Source organism: Podarcis gaigeae, assembly GCF_964106915.1.
Source record: "Podarcis gaigeae genome assembly, chromosome: 12".
NCBI lineage: Eukaryota > Metazoa > Chordata > Lepidosauria > Squamata > Lacertidae > Podarcis > Podarcis gaigeae.
In genome coordinates this window covers 33,007,535-33,028,150 of record NC_139688.1, presented here as the reverse complement: position 1 = coordinate 33,028,150, position 20,616 = coordinate 33,007,535, and the positions used below count along the sequence as shown (strand labels likewise).

The 20,616-nt window shown below is 42.0% G+C and overlaps 1 protein-coding gene across 1 annotated transcript; it reads left to right on the top strand.

Annotated features, from left to right (window-relative positions):
* Nucleotides 1-128: 128 nt before the first annotated feature.
* ANKMY2 (ankyrin repeat and MYND domain containing 2) lies at nt 129-19,672 on the top strand. The gene is made up of 10 exons (XM_083705368.1): nt 129-450; nt 3,525-3,589; nt 7,776-7,914; nt 9,473-9,571; nt 11,055-11,215; nt 12,414-12,628; nt 16,728-16,863; nt 17,652-17,780; nt 18,114-18,255; nt 18,999-19,672. The coding sequence occupies exons 1-10, from the start codon at nt 384-386 to the stop codon at nt 19,220-19,222; spliced, it is 1,377 nt and encodes a 458-aa protein (XP_083561494.1). The 5' UTR covers nt 129-383; the 3' UTR covers nt 19,223-19,672.
* Nucleotides 19,673-20,616: the final 944 nt, after the last annotated feature.

Below are 20,616 nucleotides of genomic sequence, written 5' to 3'. Positions count from 1 at the left end.
CAAGCCGACTCCTTCGCCCCCCCTCCCAGGCTGAGATGCTAACTGGGAGCGAGCGTCGCTTTGTTTCCTTATTCTATACACCCCCCTGTCTTTTGAGCGAGTGGTTTAAACCCCCCCCCCTTGTTTCTCACGACAGCTCCGGGAGAGGAAGTTACAATGTCGCGAGCGGCGGGGATCCTGGCGCGGGCGTAGAGGGGGGATATCCGCTGGCCGAAGCGCGGCAGGGGGAGCGCGCCGAGGTTCCTTCTGTTCTGGCGGAGCAGCGGGGGCTGCCCTCATTTTTCTCCTCAGTGGAAGAAGGAGGAGGAGGGCGGCGGGGGGGGGGGGAGGTGCATGCGCGTGGCTGAGAGAGAGAGAGGAAGAACTAAGACAGCCAGCGAGCTATGGCGTCTCTGAAGAGAGGGGACTTGAGCGAGGAGGAAAAGGAGTTGCTGGGAGTGATTGGGAAAGGTAAGGCGGGCAAGGGAAGTCTGGCTCCAGGCCGAGCCGAGAGGCGGAGTGACGCGTGTCGGCTGCCTTTTGAGTCGGTGCGACCGGGCCTTGCGCGTCGGGCCCGCGCTAATTGCGCAAGGAGGTTGCTTCTGGAGGGGGCTTTTTCCTTAGGTTTTTGCTTCCTCGCCTTCTCTCCTGTGCTTTGACTGGGCACTGCTCCCTGTGACTGTTGCACGCCGGCTGCTTTTTTTATCAGATCGTGCATATTTTCTTGCAAAATAAGCAATAATAATAATAATAATAATAGTCTTCTGAAGGCTTGCAATGAGAAATTTTCTATCTTTCTATATTTATTTAAATTTTGAGTCATTCTGTAATGAGTGTAATTAGAATTGAGAAACATGTAAATGGCAATGATATAAAGGTTAATTTTGAAAGCCATGAGGCGGGAGGAGAGGAGGTCGATAGGCTCTAAGAGCCAGGGCGGGATAGTGGATAAAGATGATGTGAATGTTGTATAATATTAAATGGAAAACACACACACACACACACACACACATATATAATTTATTTATCTACACCCTGCCCACCTGGCTGGGTTTCCCCAGCCACTCTGGGTGGCTTCCAAAAGAACACTGAAAACATGATAAATGATCAAACATTTAAAAACTTCCCTAAACAGGGCTGCAGTAGTGAGACAAGGGACTCTGTTTCTTTTTATCCCATTTACCCCTTCTTCCAAGGAGTTCATATGATTCAACATGTTTCTTTCTCCTGATCTCCTCCCCCTCCCCCCCCCCATTTTATTTTCACAACCAACCTGCAAGGTAGGGCTAGGGAGACGGACTGGGCCAAGGTGCCAACCTGAATAAAATATTGGAGGGGCCAGGTAAGCTCCGCATGATCAGTCACAAGACATGGCATACACACAACATTTGAATGGCAATGCCCATGGGGGGCAGCCTCCTCAAATATTTTATTGGAGGGGGGGCAAAGGGACTTCAGCCCTTAAGAGTTGGCTCCTATGGCCTGGGTCAAGGTCATCTGGTGAGTCTTATGTTTGAGTGAGCTCTACCTACATACCACACATTTCTAGCACACCCACCCACCCAAGAATCTTGTGAACTGGAGTTTACGGGTGTTGGGAATTATAAGTTAGGGGGTTACTTTAAATTCACTGTGTGTACTCAGTAGTTGCATTCAAGGAAAGTCTCGCTGTGGAGTGCAGAGAGGAGTAAGGCAGACTGCAGTGACTGGTGTAAAAATCAACACTTTGCTAGCTGTCATACTATTCCAGAGGTATGGCAGACCTTGTCAGCAGCTGCTCCTAAGCAGCACTTTTGTTGCAGCAGAAGCAGGACATGGAAAGTTATTTTCCTTCCTTTGCTGGAGTACATGATTCTTCTATAAAAGTGTTAACTGGCAGATGGAGGAAATATGCCTTTCAGATTACCCCCTTATTTCGGAGGTGGTTGTTTTGTTTACTAATGGTTGAGGTGTTGGCACCAAAACTTCCAAGTTGTTGGCAGGTTGTTGTTTCCTTTGGATGTGATCTTTGTATTGTAAAGGTCATGTGACTTCAGAGCCTGTTATCATAACTAACTTAGTGTGAGAGCCGCCACTCATGCCACCTTCAAGTTGCTGGTACTGGGGATGGAGGCAGCCACATGATGCACACAAAACTGCATGTGATAGATTTAGTTGAATGCTACTTTATTCGGTCATAGTGCTTTATCTATTCATGGAAATGATGCCTTGCCTTTTTGCAATGCTTCTTGAATGTCAGCTTCTGGGAATCACTAGCAGGGGAACAATGTAATGTTTTCTTTTCTGCATACGGAAGTAGCTATTGAGATTCTTTACACATAGCGCTAGTCAAACTGTGGCGTAGCACAGAAAAGAGGGTTCCCAGAGCAGAGATTTCAGCCCAGTGGCGTAGCGTGGGGGGGTGCAGGGGGGGGGCCCGGCCGCACCAGCCGCAACATCTGGGGGTTAGGGTTAGGGGGCGCAAATCCACAGGTTAGGGGGCACAAATTACTTGCCTTGCCCCGGGTGCTGACAACCCACGCTACGCCACTGTTTCAGCCATTGCATTTTGCAAACTGCAGCCATGTTTTGTTTTTGGTTTCATAACTCATGGTTTGTCTGGAGTGGGACAAACCACAAACCCATGGTTGGATGGCATGCTAAACTAAATCACGGTTTAGCTCATGGCAGCAGGGCAGCAGCAGGACCAGAGGACAAGCAAAGTAGCATCATCACCACCACCATCATCATCATTATTATTATAAATTTCCATTCTACTCTTCATCTGAGGCTCACAGGACGGTTTACTATAAACACATAAATACCTAACATAGTAAACAAACAAAAACATTGCACCCTAATAACCTCTCTAAGAACCCACACATTTACACTAAGCCGTGCATAGGCAAACACTGCCCTCCAGATGTTTTGGGACTACAATTCCCATCATCACTGACCACTGGTCCTGTTAGCTAGGGATCATGGGAGTTGTAGCCCCAAAACATCTGGAGGTCCGAGTTTGCCTATGCCTGCACTAAGCCATACTTTACCTTAGCATTGCATGTGAATAGAATAAATGTTTGTTTTTGTTTGTTATTTATTCATTAAATTTCCATACCGCACTTCATCCGAGGATCACAGGGCAGTTTACAATATAAAAACACCAAAAAACCATAATGTAGTAACAAATAAAAACAATAACCCCCATTCTGAAAATAATTTGATGAAAGTGTCGATTTGTTGTTACAATATGTGTGGTAGGGCAAATGTTTGACAGGTGCTTCATACTTCATCATGGCAGAATTTTATGATTCCATGATTCGTAATGAGGAGTTCAGGCTGAAATCCTCATTCAGCCCTGAGATTTACTGGATGGGCTTGGGTCAGTCATGATTTCTCAGCCTAGCTTGTCTCAAAAGGTAATAAGGGGAGGAAGAGATAAGAGCTACATACGTTACCATGGTCTCATTGGAGGAAGCATGGGATACAAATGTAACAAATTATTAGATTCACTGTATTGATTTTCTGTTTAACAGTAGACTTCACAAACTCTTCCTCTCCCTTAGGAAGCCCTGAAGAAGCTGCACGACTGCTTGGCAGCAAGAATGTCCGTGTGAATTGTTTGGATGAGGTAAAAGACTTGACTCAAAATATGTGTCTAGATTGGGTAGAGTCAAATTAAAGAAACATTGGGAATTCAAAGGCTGGCAGATTTCTATAAGCAAAATAATACTTATCAAGGAAACCTGTTTAACATACTGGAATCAGAAAGTATCCCTTGAGTATACTGGAAAATGATTACGGTCAAGCAAGTATTCAGTGTTCCCTGCTAAAAATGAACTAGTGTAATATGCCTGAACAGAGGTATAATATGCAGATTTTTTTGGACCTGAATTATCCTATTTGATTTTTCAAAGTAAGCTCATGCTTTTTAAAAAAAATAAGAAATCCTCTATTTCTGATAGAAAAGCGACCTGAACTTTTGTTAATGTCAGATTTAGTTATCATCTTCTGAGATTACATATTTGAAACCTCAACTTTCCCAAGGCCTTATGATGGATTGAGGGGTGAAAGCAACATATTACATAACTGAATATTTCACAAACATAGTGGGCTGTTTTCAAAATGTAGTTGCAAAAGGCTGTTTCTGTTTAACTTTTTTTTGCAGGCAGGGGGAAGGGTCAAAGGTGAGTCTATCAAAAGTGTTACTGTGGGAAAAAGCGTACAGTGTATTTTCAGATCAACTTCCTCATGGGAATATATACCATAACACATTTTGTGCTTTTGCAACTAACTTCTTGCAAAATGGCCGGAATCCAGTGCAGAGTCAATGGGTTAAGTCTGCCTCATATCATGCTGGATTTTGACTGTTGTCCCTGTAGGTTTTTGATTTGATTTGATTTTTTTAGTGAAATATTTCATCTTGGCAGGAGCTGTTCAGCTGTAGAATTTTCCTAGGAAAGTGTTTCCCATATCATCCAGAAAACCTGCTTCATCACCACTTAATGCAGTACCTGGAAAAAAAAGTATTCAGTTTCATAACCAGACAGGTTCCACAGTGAGTCCCTTGTGGAATATCCTTTCTCTAGTTTAGAGGGAAATACTCTGCAAAGCTGCTGGTCTGTTTAATATGCAGTGGGAAATGTTGCCCTGTCGAGAGGGGGCGCAGTATATCTAATGTACTGTAAGTGGGGCAGTTGCTGCATTTGATCCCTGTAACGTTGTCATGGGATGGGGCATGTGGATCCATTCTGGACTCAGTATTGAATGTCCTTCAGATGAATCAGAAAAGGACCATAGGAATGTTTCTATAGACATAAATGAGGAAAATAAGAGCTGCATTTTAATGCGTGAGGGAGAGCATTATTCAAGAAAGGCCTTTCAAACTTACATTTTTCTATTTATTGCCTTGCCTTAAGTGAATCTTGGTGATCTCATTATACCCCTTGCCTCTATTTGCTTGTATTCACTCAATGCTTCATACTTTCCCTGCAGTTCTGTTGTCATCCCACCCCTACCCCCTATATGTTGCTTTGTGAAGGCTTGGCCCCCCAAAAGCAACTACAGTGGTACCTCGGGTTACAGACGCTTCAGGTTACAGACTCCTCTGACCCAGAAATAGTACCTCGGGTTAAGAACTTAGCTTCAGGATGAGAACGGAAATCGTGCGGCAGCAGGGGGAGGCCCCATTAGCTAAAGTTGTACCTCAGGTTAAGAACAGTTTCAGATTAAGAACGGACTTCCAGAATGAATTAAGTAATTAACCCGAGGTACCACTGTATTAAATAACTGCAGTGAATGAATAGAGAAGTTGAATGGATCCGGATTCATGTAGTTGTTTCCATATAAATCAGTGGGATTTGTGACTAACTTGTCCCACTGTTTTCAGTGGGATCTTGTAAACCCCATTTATCAGGCCCCTTCCTCCATCAACCACCACTGGGCAGCATCCATTCCATCAGGCTCCAGCAGGGGCAGGGATGGGAAGGAGGCCATTTGGTTCTCTCTCTGAACTGTTTCCATTCCTGGTGATCTTTATAAGAACTACTACTACGACACTTTAAGAACTGTTGAACAAGTTAGCTTGTTCTCAACTTCTTTATCCCCCTTTCCTCTTTTGTGTCATGTCATTTTCATAGAACTATAGAGTTGAAAGGGACCCCCAAGGGTCATCTAGTCCAGTGTTTCCCAACCTTGGGCCTCCAGCTGTTTTTGAACTACAATTCCCATCATCCCTGACCACTGGTCTTGCTAGCTAGGGATGATGGGAGTTGTAGGCCAAAAACATCTGGAGGCCCAAGGTTGGGAAACACTGATCTAGTCCAACCCCCTGCAATGCAGGAATCTCAGCTAAAGCATCCATGACAAATAGCCATGCAACCTCTGCATTAAAACCTCTCCCACAACTCAGGGAGCCTGTTCCACTGTCAAACAGCTCTTATGGTCAGAAAGTTTCCCCCCCTAATGTTTAGCCAGGATCTCCTTTCTTATAACTTGAAGCCCTTGGTTCATATTCTACCCTCTGTAGCAGGAGAAAAAGAGCTTGTTCCCTCTTCCATGTGACTTTTGATTTCAAGTCTGCCGGCAGGGATGGTTTTATTCCTCTTCATCTGAATCCAGCTCACTATATTTACATGACATGATGAGGCACTCACTTTGTGGTTTCTTCATATTGGTTGTCTACATGTTGTTTGTATAGCATCATGTTCCGTCTTCCAGTTACTTGGCTTTTTCCTCCACTTCTGAGATTATTTTTGAAATGTTTTCCAGAAGTGCTGCATAATGTGTGAGTTGGCTCTCCTATATAGCTCTGAGGCCAGGTGGTTATCTTTTTTGTAATCCTCATTATCAATTCGTAGGGAGCAGATTAAGGCAGGAAAAAGGGCACCACTCTAGAGTTGGTTTCCTGTACAGGTGGTCTGTACAAATACCTCATTGCTCCTTAATGCGCAAAATTTCATCCCACCATTTGAAATATATTTTCAGCATTCGGAAGACTCATGTGTATAATTTGAACAAGTCTCCCTGAATTTAAGCATTTTAATCTCTTTAGAAAAGAACTCAAAGCAAAGGTTGCTGCTGGAAATGAGAAACAATGGAAGGCAGAGGTCCTAAATGCCACTGTTCATTTCTGGCTTAACAAATGTATGATTCATAACATAGAGTGTGTGTGAACTGCTGCTTAAAATGACAGGTTTTTCACCAGTGCCTGCAGCTAAAGAAACTACCCAAAACTGGTAATGATCCATCTCTCCCACATGGCTTCCCAAATATAAAACTTGCCTATTATATAAATTGCCATACTGCAAACTCAAATATAAAGAGGTCCTTTGCAGGTCTCCCTGCTTGCAGCTGTTACTCTTCTCAGAGAATTGTGTGGTTTCCCACCAAATTAGACATGTTGTTAATTGTGTGAAAGCAACTGATGTGCACTTTAAAAAAATATATCTTACTAATACTTTTATTAATACTTCAGATTATTATTAGAATAGTTGCCTAGGAATTAAAAGCTTAAACGCTTCAGTGTTCATTCTACCCCCCCTTTAAAAATCTAAAGAAATATTTATTATCAATGCTTTGCAATTTAATTGCTCCTATCTCCAGTACAAGGGGGCTCTATTATTTGCTGATACACCAAGTCATACTAGCTACTCCAAAAGCAAAACTGAAAAGCTTTTCATAAATATAGTCATTAGTATAATTTTTATAAGTATTGATGGGTGTGCGGGGTGGGGAAGAATTGCAGTTGCCCACATAGAAAGGCATGCAATGGTAGCTGAAGTTTCCTTCTCATTAGTAGCTTACATTGAAGCTGGATTTGTACAAAGGTATCCTCTGCTAAATTGGAGATGTAGTTGGTTTTCTAAAAGCTGGATTTTGTTGAAAGAATATATAGTTAAAGAGTATTCAAATGTAGCAAAGTGAACATCAAAAAGGCTATACCACGGGTAGGCAAACTAAGGCCTGGGGGCCGGATCTGGCCCAATCGCCTTCTAAATCCGGCCCACAGACAGTCCAGGAGTCAGCGTGTTTTTACATGAGTAGAATGTGTCTTTTGATTTAAAATGCATCTCTGGGGTATTTGTGGAGCATAGGAATTTGTTCTCCCCCCCTTCAAAATATAGTCCGGCCCCCCACAAAGTCTGAGGGACAATGGACTGGCCCCCTGGTGAAAACGTTTTCTGACCCCTGAGCTATACTGTATTTGGAGTGCTATCTTTTCATTTTGGAAGCGTAGCTTGCTTGTGTTTAAATACTACTGGAGAAGAACAAACAGATATATTTGAAGGTCCTGTATTTATTTCTTCTTTCCATAGCATGGCATGACTCCTCTGATGCATGCGGCATACAAAGGGAAAGTTGAGGTGTGCAAACTGTTGTTGTGGCATGGGGCTGATGTTAACTGCAATGAACATGAACACGGATATACGGCTCTGATGTTTGCTGGGCTCTCAGGTATCTATGAGGTTTTCCCCGTTGTTAATTACATCTGCTTCTTCGTGCAGATAAAGGATTCCTTCATGTCTTTGTGTAGGCAGATTTTATATCTTTTGTTAAAGGATGATGTGTTAGAGGTAAGGTCTACATCTACTTTATAGGCAAGATTGCTATTCTTTTCTTAACCAAATACTGTTTTTATTGTAAGCCACTGATAGTCTTTTACTGGAAAATTGGGATAGAATTAATAGCTAATCAGACAACTCTGAGGACCCAGCTTTGCTCTTGGATATCTTTCACCCTCTGGACCTCTCATGGAGGAGGCACTTGAAGAAGGGCCTCAGATGGTGATTGCAGGGTCCGGGTCAGTTCATATGGAGAGAGGTGGTCCTTGAGCCATTTAAGGTGTTACAGGTATAGCAGAGTACAGTATTTATATTGTGTGTGCATATTAATTGTCAGGCTTTTTCTTTGTTCCTTAAACCAATAAAATTAAACATCAGCCATCCAGGTGTTGTTCTTGGGCTTAGCTGGAATACACCGTTAAAGGGTAACATATTTATTTTAAAAAATATGGTTTAGATTTCAGGGTCTATAAAATATCTCTTTCTCTAGCAAAAGGTAGAAGCATGAACAGCAAACAATATTTGTGAATGCATATATCAGATTGTGGGAGTAAGAAGGCCTCTCTCCTCTGAGGGGAAAGAGGCGGTGAAAGTGTTGAAGGAATAAGAACGTGAAAGGAAATGCCAGTAGGAATTATTAAAATAACATGAGGGAAAGGAAGGAAGGAGATAAGAGAGGAAAGTCGTTATGGGAGGAAGAAGAAAATGTGAAAGGACCATGGAGGAGAGGAGGAGATATGTGCAAAAAGTAGTTTGAGAGGCATCAGTGGGTGGAAAGGGGAAATATGAAATAATGTGCTCTTCACCCAGAGCCTCTGGGTTAGAAAATTCTCCCTAAAATCAGGAGGCTGAGTCATAATACTTCCAGAGCACATGTATGAACTTAGCTCATGGAAAGCTAAGCTATGGAACTCCCTACTGCAAAAAAAAAAAAAATAGCAATTTCCAAAGATGGATTAGATGACAGCAGAAAGTGATGCCACTGGGGAAGGCTAGTGCAGCCATCAGGCCTTGGTGCAGAATCTATTCATACTGGCAAGACAGAGGGTTGGGTGAAACCTTGAGAAAGCAAATGGCATCTTCATTTCCAGCTACTGGGGATGAATAAGGACTGTAGCTCTGTGGAAAAGCACCTTCTTCACTTGCAGAAAGACCCAGGCTCAATCTGTGGTGTCTCCAGATAGGGCTGAGAAAGACCTGTGTCTGGAAACTTGGAAGAGCTGCTGCCGGTCTGTGTGGACAGTATTCATCTCAGCCAGATGAAGCACTTGTCTGACTCCGTATAAAGCAGCTCCCCATTTTCTAAATGCCTTAAACTGAAGATTTACGAGGGATTAAATGTTTTAATGTCTGGGGGCGGGGAGACCCACCAGAAAACCTTATATGGCTGAAACTTTTATACAGACTCATTATGAGAAATCTAAATGAAAGCTGTTCTCTTCCGTGTTTAGGCAACAAGGAAATTACGTGGATGATGTTGGAGGCTGGAGCAGACACAGATGTCGTGAACTCAGTGGGAAGGACAGCTGCACAGATGGCTGCCTTTGTGGGTAAATGGAGCGGCCATTTTGAATTACCCTTCATGAAGTCCAGGGCGGGAAACCTGTGACCTTCCAACTGTTGCTGGATTTTGACTCCATCATCCCTGACTATTGGCTGTGCTGCCTGGGGCAGATGGAAGATACAGCCCAACAACAAGTGGATTGCTGCAGGTTCCCCACCCCTCCATTAAGGCTCTGAGAAGATGGAGATTGATTTGACTTAATGTTTATTGGCAACGGAGTGCTCAGTACCAGGTTCTTAACTAACTCAAGGGGAAGACATTTAAAAAATATTCATTGGGTAATTGCTGCTTTTCTCAAATTGCTCTCTAACATTAGTTGACTGCAGGAGGGGGGAATTTTGAATTCCTAATTAGGAAAGAAATCTGCTCTATTTCAAACTCAACCATCTGATTTTCTTTAAAAATCTGAGTCCAGCTCAAAAATGGGTTTAGCTCCATTTGTGGCCAGCCTTCCCTGTCATTCCCCTTGCTGACTTCCCCTTTTCTTTGAGAAGAAAGATTTTAACTAGCAGCAGGGAGGAGTTTGCTAGATAGGAGTAGCCTCCGTGAGCTGATAACTGTATGTAAATATATATTTAAATAAATAAATAAATGGTGGTGCTCTTTGAGCTGTATTTCCTTTTAAGGATAGACTATGAAGAAGAAGAAAATATTTTTGTTTGTTTTTCCTGGCAAAGGGGTTGGAAGGATTGGTGAGGAGAGACCTTTTACCCCATTTTTTTTTTTAAGTGTTCTAAAGTCAAGTCTTTTGATGATTACAGGAAAAAAACAAAAACCAGACACAAAGAGGATTGTGAGACAAGGAGAGTAGTGGATCCAGTCAAAAGACTTACCACTTTATTGCAGGAATCTGCTTACAACTTGGGGAAAATTACACCCACATATCACATCCACTACATCTGAGCAGTCAGTACTTAGTCAGAGATTCAGTCACTGTAATTGCCAGTCTGCATTGGAAGCTTTGCAATCATTGTTTCTAAAATAAAAAAAACCCTATTAACGAGGCATAATCACTAAGCATTCTACCGCTGGCTGAAAGGTGAGCCAGCGTCAATCATGCAATCTCATATGAGCTGCTTTGAAATGTCATGTAATGTCATATCTTACAGAAGAATTAAATTTTTGACTGGTTAGCAGCACCATTTTTAGATTTAGTTCGTGCAGTGAACTAAAACAAACTTATAAAAAGTGGGAATAACTTTAGAACTGTTTCATAATGTGTCTTAAAAGCTGCTTTGCCCATCAGATCCTAAGTTCTCTGAATAGGTGAGTTAGTTTCGTTCTGTAAACTTCATATTACATATAGGCCTTGAGCCTTGAAATATTGCCTCTGTGTGAAGCTATTTCTATTTAGTTCCACAGTGGTTTATGAGTATAGTACTTACTCTAAATGGTGAACAACCTCTGTGATTTGTGCTCCATGTGTGAAATAATTGTTCTTCATAAAAGATGCACCGTTCTCTTTTTAGGTCAACATGACTGTGTCACTGTTATCAACAACTTCTTTCCTCGAGAAAGGTTGGATTACTATACAAAACCACAAGGACTTGACAAAGAACCCAAACTGCCAGTCAAGTTAGCTGGACCTCTGCACAAGATCATTACAACTACCAATTTGCATCCTGTTAAGGTAAAGTGTTCATATTTTTGGCTTATCCTTCAGGCATACTTGTCAAATAACTGCCAACCTTGCTGAGGTCGGTCCTCTAAGAAAAAATATTTGGCCTATGAAGTTGGGTGGCAAAATTTGGCCAGCAGCTAATTTATGATTCTGAGCTTCTTCTTGATACTCCATAGTCCTGGCCTGCTCATAGGGGCTTTAGTACCTCATTCTCAAATGGGGAGATATTTATTGTAAAATAGTCCCCAACATGAAACACTCAAAGGTTAGCACACTGAAGATCATTGTACTCAAGTATATACACCTTAAGACTAGCATAGTAGTCTTCAACTTTTTGAGATCCAGGACCTACTTTTAACCCAAACAGACATTTGGGAGCCGATTTCTTAATCATATATCTGTACAATGGTAATGTTGCTGCTATGACCCACCTTAGACTAGGTCACAACATAGTAGTGTGAATCAACACACTAGTTAAAGACCAGTGATTTAGCAGAAGCAAGACAGCATCTTATAAGGACTTGCATGCAAAAGAAGAGCTGAAATCTACTTGTGTGAAACTCATCTCTGTTATCAGTTTCTGTGAAACCCTGTAGTTTCAGAAAGGGCCTGATGCTTGTAGCTGGAAGCTACAAGTGAGACCTTCAACAAAAAATAGCTGTGTGAGTTGCTACAGTTCAGAATTCAAACAACTCCATTCCATTCCCTATCTGTAACAGTTGTTAGCATTCCAAGGCCCACTTGGCTTGTTTGGTCCTTGTTGAGCTGTTTTGTGGGTTCCTGTGGGTTTTGTGGCTTAGGGGATTTTTTGGTACTTCTGCAAAACTTGGGGGTTTCCCCCCAGTCTGCTGATACTTCCCTCCCATACATAGGTGTTTTTTGCTACATAAGCAATGCCACTTAACACCCTGAACCTTGGAAATAAGAGAGGGTTATGATGTTCAGTTGCTTGATCAAAGATGCATTCATTTTGTATGACTATCACTTCCTGTAATCAGTATTGCATGCATTGTGGACACTAAAATGGGTCAGTCATAATCCCAATGTGATCCACCTATGGCATGGCAAGTTTCTTAGGTAATATAGCTTATTTAAGAAGATAAAAGAGCAAGAAGCCCTGTTAATATGAGCACTTAAAAATTACCTATTGATTCTGTTTTAAATCATCTATCCAGGAAAGATAACTCTTGTTAATCTTTTCCTATAGATTGTGCTGCTAGTGAAAGAAAACCCTCTCTTAGCAGAAGTTGAAGCAATGCAGAAATGCTACAGAGTGCTGGATCTGATTTGCGAGAAGTGTATGAAGCAGAGAGAAATGAATGAAGTACTGGCAATAAAAATGCACTACATTAGCTGTATTTTCCAGAAATGCATCCTCTTCCTTAAGGAGCGAGAGGATAAATTGGATGGATTAATCAAAAGGTATGATCCCCATCATGAATGACATTTAATGCATGCAGAAAAGCATTTGTGTTCATTTCTAGCCAAGTAAAGACAGACTGCTTACCTTGAAAGGTAAAATGAATGGTTTGCTGCTCAGTTTCCTTCAAATCCCCACACTATCTACAGCTAGATGAATATTCTCCATAGTTATCTACAGGTTAAGCCATTAGTTTGAGGAAAGGGACAAAAAAAATATTCATCTTTTGAGATGCACACACAACCGCCTTCTGATATATATATATATATATATATATATATGCAGGTTTTGGTGTCCTCGGGTGTCTTCCCGTGTAAAAGTTGGGGTGTCTAGGCGACGTTTCGACGAGGTCTCACTCGTCATCTTCAGGCTGGTGCTTTCGGCTTCTTGTTACTGGAACAGAGCGGGATCTCAATGTTTGAGTTCCTATAAATACTGTAGAGGGGGTGTGGTGTCTAGCCTCCAATGTTCTGGGCAGAGAGGAAGTTCCCAGGCTAGTGTGCCTTTTCTTCTTTTGTTCCTTAATTACTTGAGAGATACCTTGAGTGATTTCTTGAGTGATATCCTGAGTACCACTTAGGTGGGTCATTAGGTGTGGATTAGTTGCTAAAGTCTTTGTGTCTTGACCTCTTGAACTTTGTGAAGAGTTTTCCTGAGAAGATGGCTGTATTGCACTTAGTTGTGCTTTGGCTTGGCTTCGTGTATAGGGGCGAGCTGTGGTTTTGTGGCTTGTGTCAGCCAGATCTGTGTAGGGATTGCAGGGGGGTGCAGCATCCGGAGGTGCCACCATGGACTGGCTACTGGATGGTGTCAGTAATTCATCTGTGGAGAGGGTCTGGGTTTGGGTCTGGTGTGGTTGATTGGTGTTGGCGTTCTGTGTGCCTCTGGATCTGGTGTCAGTTTTTGTGGGGAGGGCTAATTTCCAGATGTCTGGCAAGCGGGATGTGTCGTCACGCTTGTTCATGTTGTGAGGGTGTTTCTCTATCTCGATGGCTTCCATGATTATTCTCTTGTGGTGATGTTCCGTGTTAAAGAGCAATTTGGAATCTGCAAAATTAATTTCGTGTCCTGTTTCTTTCATGTGTTGGAAAAGAGAGGAAGTTTTTTCTTCTTTTTTGACGGCATTCTTGTGTTCTGCGATACGTGCATTTATTCGTCTGTTTGTTTGTCCAATGTACGTGGCTGGGCAGACTTTGCAGGGTATTTCATAGATCCACCACCCTGCACAAATAAACTCCGTAGCCAAGACTCTCATCTCCAGAACCAAACGCCTGGCTGACAAAGACCACTTGACAACTGAGTTACAGAATCTCTCAAATGTGTTAATTGCCAATGGATACCAGCAAAACAGGATTACGAAGCTAATCCAAAAGGAAACACCCCCCAAAAACCACGACACAGAAGAAAACAATGGCATGGCCCTCCTTCCTTATATCAAGGGCACTACAGATAAAATTAGCAAAATCCTCCATAAACACAATATCAAAACAGCCTTTTGCACCAACCAAAAAATAGCCAATATCCTCAGAAACCCCAAGGATAAAATCCAGTTGGAAAACCAAGGGATCTATGAAATACCCTGCAAAGTCTGCCCAGCCACGTACATTGGACAAACAAACAGACGAATAAATGCACGTATCGCAGAACACAAGAATGCCGTCAAAAAAGAAGAAAAAACTTCCTCTCTTTTCCAACACATGAAAGAAACAGGACACGAAATTAATTTTGCAGATTCCAAATTGCTCTTTAACACGGAACATCACCACAAGAGAATAATCATGGAAGCCATCGAGATAGAGAAACACCCTCACAACATGAACAAGCGTGACGACACATCCCGCTTGCCAGACATCTGGAAATTAGCCCTCCCCACAAAAACTGACACCAGATCCAGAGGCACACAGAACGCCAACACCAATCAACCACACCAGACCCAAACCCAGACCCTCTCCACAGATGAATTACTGACACCATCCAGTAGCCAATCCATGGTGGCACCTCCGGATGCTGCACCCCCCTGCAATCCCTACACAGATCTGGCTGACACAAGCCACAAAACCACAGCTCGCCCCTATACACGAAGCCAAGCCAAAGCACAACTAAGTGCAATACAGCCATCTTCTCAGGAAAACTCTTCACAAAGTTCAAGAGGTCAAGACACAAAGACTTTAGCAACTAATCCACACCTAATGACCCACCTAAGTGGTACTCAGGATATCACTCAAGAAATCACTCAAGGTATCTCTCAAGTAATTAAGGAACAAAAGAAGAAAAGGCACACTAGCCTGGGAACTTCCTCTCTGCCCAGAACATTGGAGGCTAGACACCACACCCCCTCTACAGTATTTATAGGAACTCAAACATTGAGATCCCGCTCTGTTCCAGTAACAAGAAGCCGAAAGCACCAGCCTGAAGATGACGAGTGAGACCTCGTCGAAACGTCGCCTAGACACCCCAACTTTTACACGGGAAGACACCCGAGGACACCAAAACCTGCATATATATATATATATATATATATATATATATATATATATATCCTACCCATGAGGAAGGGATTCTGCTCATCTCTCCTTCATTCTATCTTCTTGATCCTCCTTCCCTGGGCTCTTCTTCTGTGTCTCTTTTATGCTAGACCAAGATTATTTTTTAATCTTTGCTGAGGCCTTTTAATCTGCTATCGTGTTTAAAGATCTGAGGATGCTGCTGATTCTTTTTAGGCTGTTCTGCTGTAACAGCAGTAATTCATTTTTTATTATTATTGCAGTAATTCACACTGATGGACAGGATAATTAAGTAAAAGGCACTATGACCTGGTTCACATGGCACAAGAAGCCAAGCAAGCTTTGGCTATAGCTTGTGGTTAGTGAGGACACAGTGTAACCACGAGCTCAGGTCTGGACGATATGCTAAGCCAAAGCTTGGTTTAGTTCCGTGCAATGTTGTGGCAGCGAAAAGGACTTGAGAGAAGTAAAGCGGCTACAATGTCCTCTCAAGATACCCACATGACTGTTAGGAATCTTAGGTGAGATACCCTGCAGTGGAAGTTGCTCTCAGTACCAGTCACTACATGGAAGGAGCGTAAGATCCAGTTGGTTTATTGCTGCAGAAGATAAGGCCTAGTTAAATAGTTCTGGGGATAGGTATATACAGCAGTAGGCTTTTGCAGCCATTGATACATACAGTGAAAAAGTATATCCGTTGCTCCAAATAAACCAGCAATTCAAGACATGACACTGGATAAGTAACACCAACATACTGAGTAAATGATTGAGACTGCTAAGCTGACATGCATTAATCACAGATATGGTCAGGGCACTGGGGAGTTACCATAGCAGCTGGCTTGGCTGCCTTACACCTGCAATTATCTCATCCATGGGGTGATTTACGCTCATGCCCAGTTACTCCAACCATGTTCATATGTTCCCAATAGCCCATAGTTTAGCTTACCATGTTGCATGAATCAAGTCTATATTTCAGTTGCCCTCAACTTTCGTTGTAGGGCAAGAGTATCTTTAACTGCCGAAATGTTATTGTGAAATCTCAGAGCTGAAAGATATAGATACATATTTTAAGTGTTGCACACAGAAAGTTTGTGCATTAGCATTTTTCTCTATTATGCTGTGGGCATGTAGTTCGAATATTAAAATCTTGGCCTATGTGATGCACCGTAAATAACAGTAAAACAATGAACAGGGTGGTGGTACAATGACCACTGCAACCAACAGAATCGACACCAGTGGTTGAGCACTGAAGCCCTGTTATATCACAAGTGGACTCTTTATTACTGCATTTGCAATTGTTCAAGATAAAATCTGTTTTGGAAAAAGAAGAAATGAGCACTGAACCACTGATATATTACAAGCGAGCTCTTTATTTACTGTGTTTGCTATTGTTTAAGATAAAACATATTTGGGAAAGAAACTACTTTTGCCATTTTTATGTATGTTTATTGTTTGTTTACAGAGAGTTGCCTTGGTGATATTATCTTGTGTTGATTGCACCGTAAGGCAGGCATGGCAACTACAAATAAAGCAAAGTGATTGCCCAATAGGATTGGCATGAGTTTTTTCCATTCATCTTTTGCTTTAATCTTTCCAGCCTATTAAAAGGCAGAGATGCAGATGGTTTCCCAGTATTTCAAGAGAAGTTCATCCGAGAATGCATTCGAAAATTTCCTTACTGTGAAGCAACCCTGCTCCAGCAGCTTGTGAGAAGCATTGCCCCCGTTGAAATTGTGAGTGTCTCTAGTTTAATAGCTTCTCTTTCTTTGGCAGAACACTTGAAATCCCCAAGATACAGCTTAATGGGTACACTTGATATTTGCAGTTATTCTGAAGAACTGTATTTCATACGGAGGATGGAAGATCTTTTTTAATGAGTTTCCTTTATATTCTGATAGTGTCTCTGAATTCCCCAATCCAGGAGCTAGAGTCCCTTCTTAGCTTTATAGGAGAGGAAAGGAGGGGGTATCATGTGCTGCTGAGGATACAGACAGAAACATAATCTTTCCTTTTCCAAAACCCTGACTGGGGTGGGGGGGGAATTTACCTCTTCTGCCACACTGAGCTTCAGAGGAGGCAGAAGCAGCATAAGAGACAATGTGCCTTTGTCCACTCTAAAGTCTAGTGTAATAGGAATCCCCTCTTTCTTCTTCTCTTCTCAAAACACTATGCATGCCAGGAAACTCAGACATAAGTGGCAACAAGCCAAAGCTTATGCATCCCTGAATTGATTTTCATTCCCATTTTGCAAATAATCTCAACAATGTCACCACCAGTATACTTTACGTTGGAACGGTCTGCAAAGTTAAATCTCTGGAGAGTGGAAGGATAATTTCCCTGCTTCCCTCCATATGCCGGGCTAAGATCTTGCATTTAAGAGCAGTGCAAAAGTACTAAAGTGTACATTGAAAATATGCAGCCCCCCCTATATCTGCATTAGTGTTGTAGCTGCAGGCTTCTCATTGGCTGGGGGAGGGTGTATGTTTGCAATGACTTAACTGTCTTTATCTTTCCCCCCCAGGGATCTGATCCTACAGCTTTCTCTGTACTGACACAAGCAGTTACTGGCCAAGTGGGCTTTGTGGATGCTGAGTTTTGTACGACATGTGGGGGGAAAGGTGCAGCCAAAAGATGTTCTGTATGCAAAATGGTAAGAATCTGCAGGTAAATACCACTGACTGAGATTCCAGCAAGAGATTTCAACTGTTCCTGTATCTGGAGACTGTTCCTTTATAGGAGCAGCATAGATGTTTCAGGTGCTAAATCTTGGAACTCCTAAAGTGAAAGTGAGCAAATAGTTGTTCCTGGTTGCACAAGTCAACAGAAACAAACTATTTGTTGTTCTTAAAATAAGCCAGCTCTTGCAAGGTTTAGATTTCCAGTTTTCCATATAGAAATGAATGGGTGGCCTTATACAACCTGGATGATTCAAATGCAAGCCCATCCTTTTTGTGCATTGAGGCATGGCTTGTTTCATTTGCAGGTGATCTACTGTGATCAAGACTGTCAGAAAATGCACTGGTTTACACACAAGAAAGTATGCAAGACATTAAAGGAAGCCCACGAGAAGCAGGAGTTGGAAGCTGCCAAGGCAAAGAAACAGCAAGAAGCAAAGCAAAAGAGAGGTTGGCACACATCATTGTCATTGCAACAGCTTTCATGTTTGTGGCCAAATTAGAGCAGAGATGTTTTCTAAGCAATGCTAATAATCATGCAACACCTAACTACTCAGTGTTTTCTTAAACAACAGGTGGGGGAACAGTGGCAATCCAGATGTTGGGCTTGCAACACTTATCAGATTATTTTGTTTGTCAAGCAGGTTATTAATTTTCTAAACAAAAACAAAGCATTGGCCATGCTGGCTTTGGTTAAAGATAAATGAGGTTCATTCCTCTTCCTCCAGATCTGTTAGGATTGCACTGTCAATAAGGAGCCCCTAACAACATCTTTATAGAAGGACATCCTACAGAGTTAAGTGGGGATTTCTTCCCTCTAAATGCGAGTTAGGATTGCAGCCATAGAAATGCACATCACATGCACTCCCTATTCTCATGGATTAGCAGCAACCTGCCCCCTAAACTCAACGTACTGTTTCGGAACAGCTGAGCTTGCCTGTGCTCTGTAACAAGCAGCTGCTTTCTGAAACTGCCCATGGAATCATAGTTTGGTTAATTTTGTTCTCTGAGCCATTTTAACTTCTATTCCTGGTTTGATTAGTTATTACAAAATAGCTTCTAATACTAGCGTTAGTTTCTGGGATGAAGGAGCCAGTGTTGCTTGTGGGAGTAAGTATGTATGTATGTATTTATTTATTTAGTGCTGCACATTGCAATATATGCATTTCCCATGCCCTGTGTTTCTCCTCTAGAGGCAACACGTGCAGCAGAATCTGCTTTAACAAGTGAAGAGCAGTCGGCCTCTGAACCAGAAGACAGTAAAGAAGAGGACCTCAAATGCGTGGGAGACAGAACTGAGGAGATAGTTCCTAAAAAGGAGGTGCCTGCACTGTCCCCTCAGGATGACAAGGCCCTTGAAGGAGAGACTAGTCTAGCAGACATCACGGTTGAAAAAGCTCATGAGTCTGAGGAGTAACAAATGCTGGAGAGCCCAAGGCTTTATGAAGGATTTCCTCTAGACCACAACATCGGGATATGCAGGTCAATGGAATGAGTTATAATGCTCACTCTTGACATATGCTGTGATCCAGCATATGTCAACTTATTTGTCCTGTGTAACTACATCGCATCATCCTAGACTGTGATGACAAGAACTGAACCATCCGATCAAAACTGTAAGAGCATACCCATCTGCCTTCATACCTGCACAAAGCGTTGAAGACTTAAAAGGTGTCTTGAGAAGAGGGCCATTAGCTAGCAAAATTTTAAAAAATATCTTAGACTTCAGTGCAATAAAGCGCTTGGTCATGATACTGTTAGATCATAAGGGGTGCAACCATCTAAAAGTTAAGTTTTTCTGGCTACAGATTTTGAAAGCCAGTACTGCTACCAGTCTGTTTTCATTAAACAAAATCCTGCTCATCTACGTTGGCTTTACTTCCTTGAACTTTCTCTTTCCACTTAAGTGGCTCAATGATTAAGAACACATCATAGCGTAAAAATATTAGTGTTCCCCAGGAAAATAGGCTCCCAGCATTTTGCTACACTTTTATAAGATACATCACGATTTTGTTTGTACTTAGCATCACTAATCTTTAAATACTAATAGGTAGAGCATGAAGGGTCCGCTCCAGTTGGATTGGGAGTGTGTGCAAATGTAAGGAGGAAGGGTTGTTGACCTGGGTCCAGTTATTCCAAATACTTGCAAGCTTTAGGGGAGAGTAGCAGAAACACTGAATCACGTACTGAGGTGTTGCAACCAAGTGTCCATTTCCTACTAGAGAAGCAGGATGAAATTACACAGAATGAGTTGTGTAAAGCATTAGAATTAATAAATAATAATAATAATAATAATAATAATAATAATAATAATAATAATGTATTATTTATACCCCACCCATCTAACTGGGTTGCCCCAGCCACTCTAGGCTGCTTCCAACAAATTATAAAACCACAGTAAAACATCAGACATTAAAAACATCCCTATACAGAGCTGCTGTATATCTGATCTTCTTAAAGTCAGATACTTGATTGTGTCCTTTATATCTGATGGATGTCAAGGAAATCTTAGGCAGTGTATAGAATCTGTATGTTCATAACTGTCAGCAAAGTTGGCCTATTCAATGGGTCTGATCTTAAGACTAGGGCTCAACTAATTGGCAAACCTATAGCTGAACTGCAACATTTCAACCTGAAATTGGAAGTGCGTATGGCTGAATTCTCTTCCATACTCCCCTCTAGCTAGAAAACTAGCAAGTTCTATCTTCGTCTCCACCCACCTATCCATTACATGCCACTTTCTTCTTGGAGGAAGGAGCATTCAATCTGTCAGCCCAAATGCACATGCGCATACCTTTGGGCTCAAGGTAG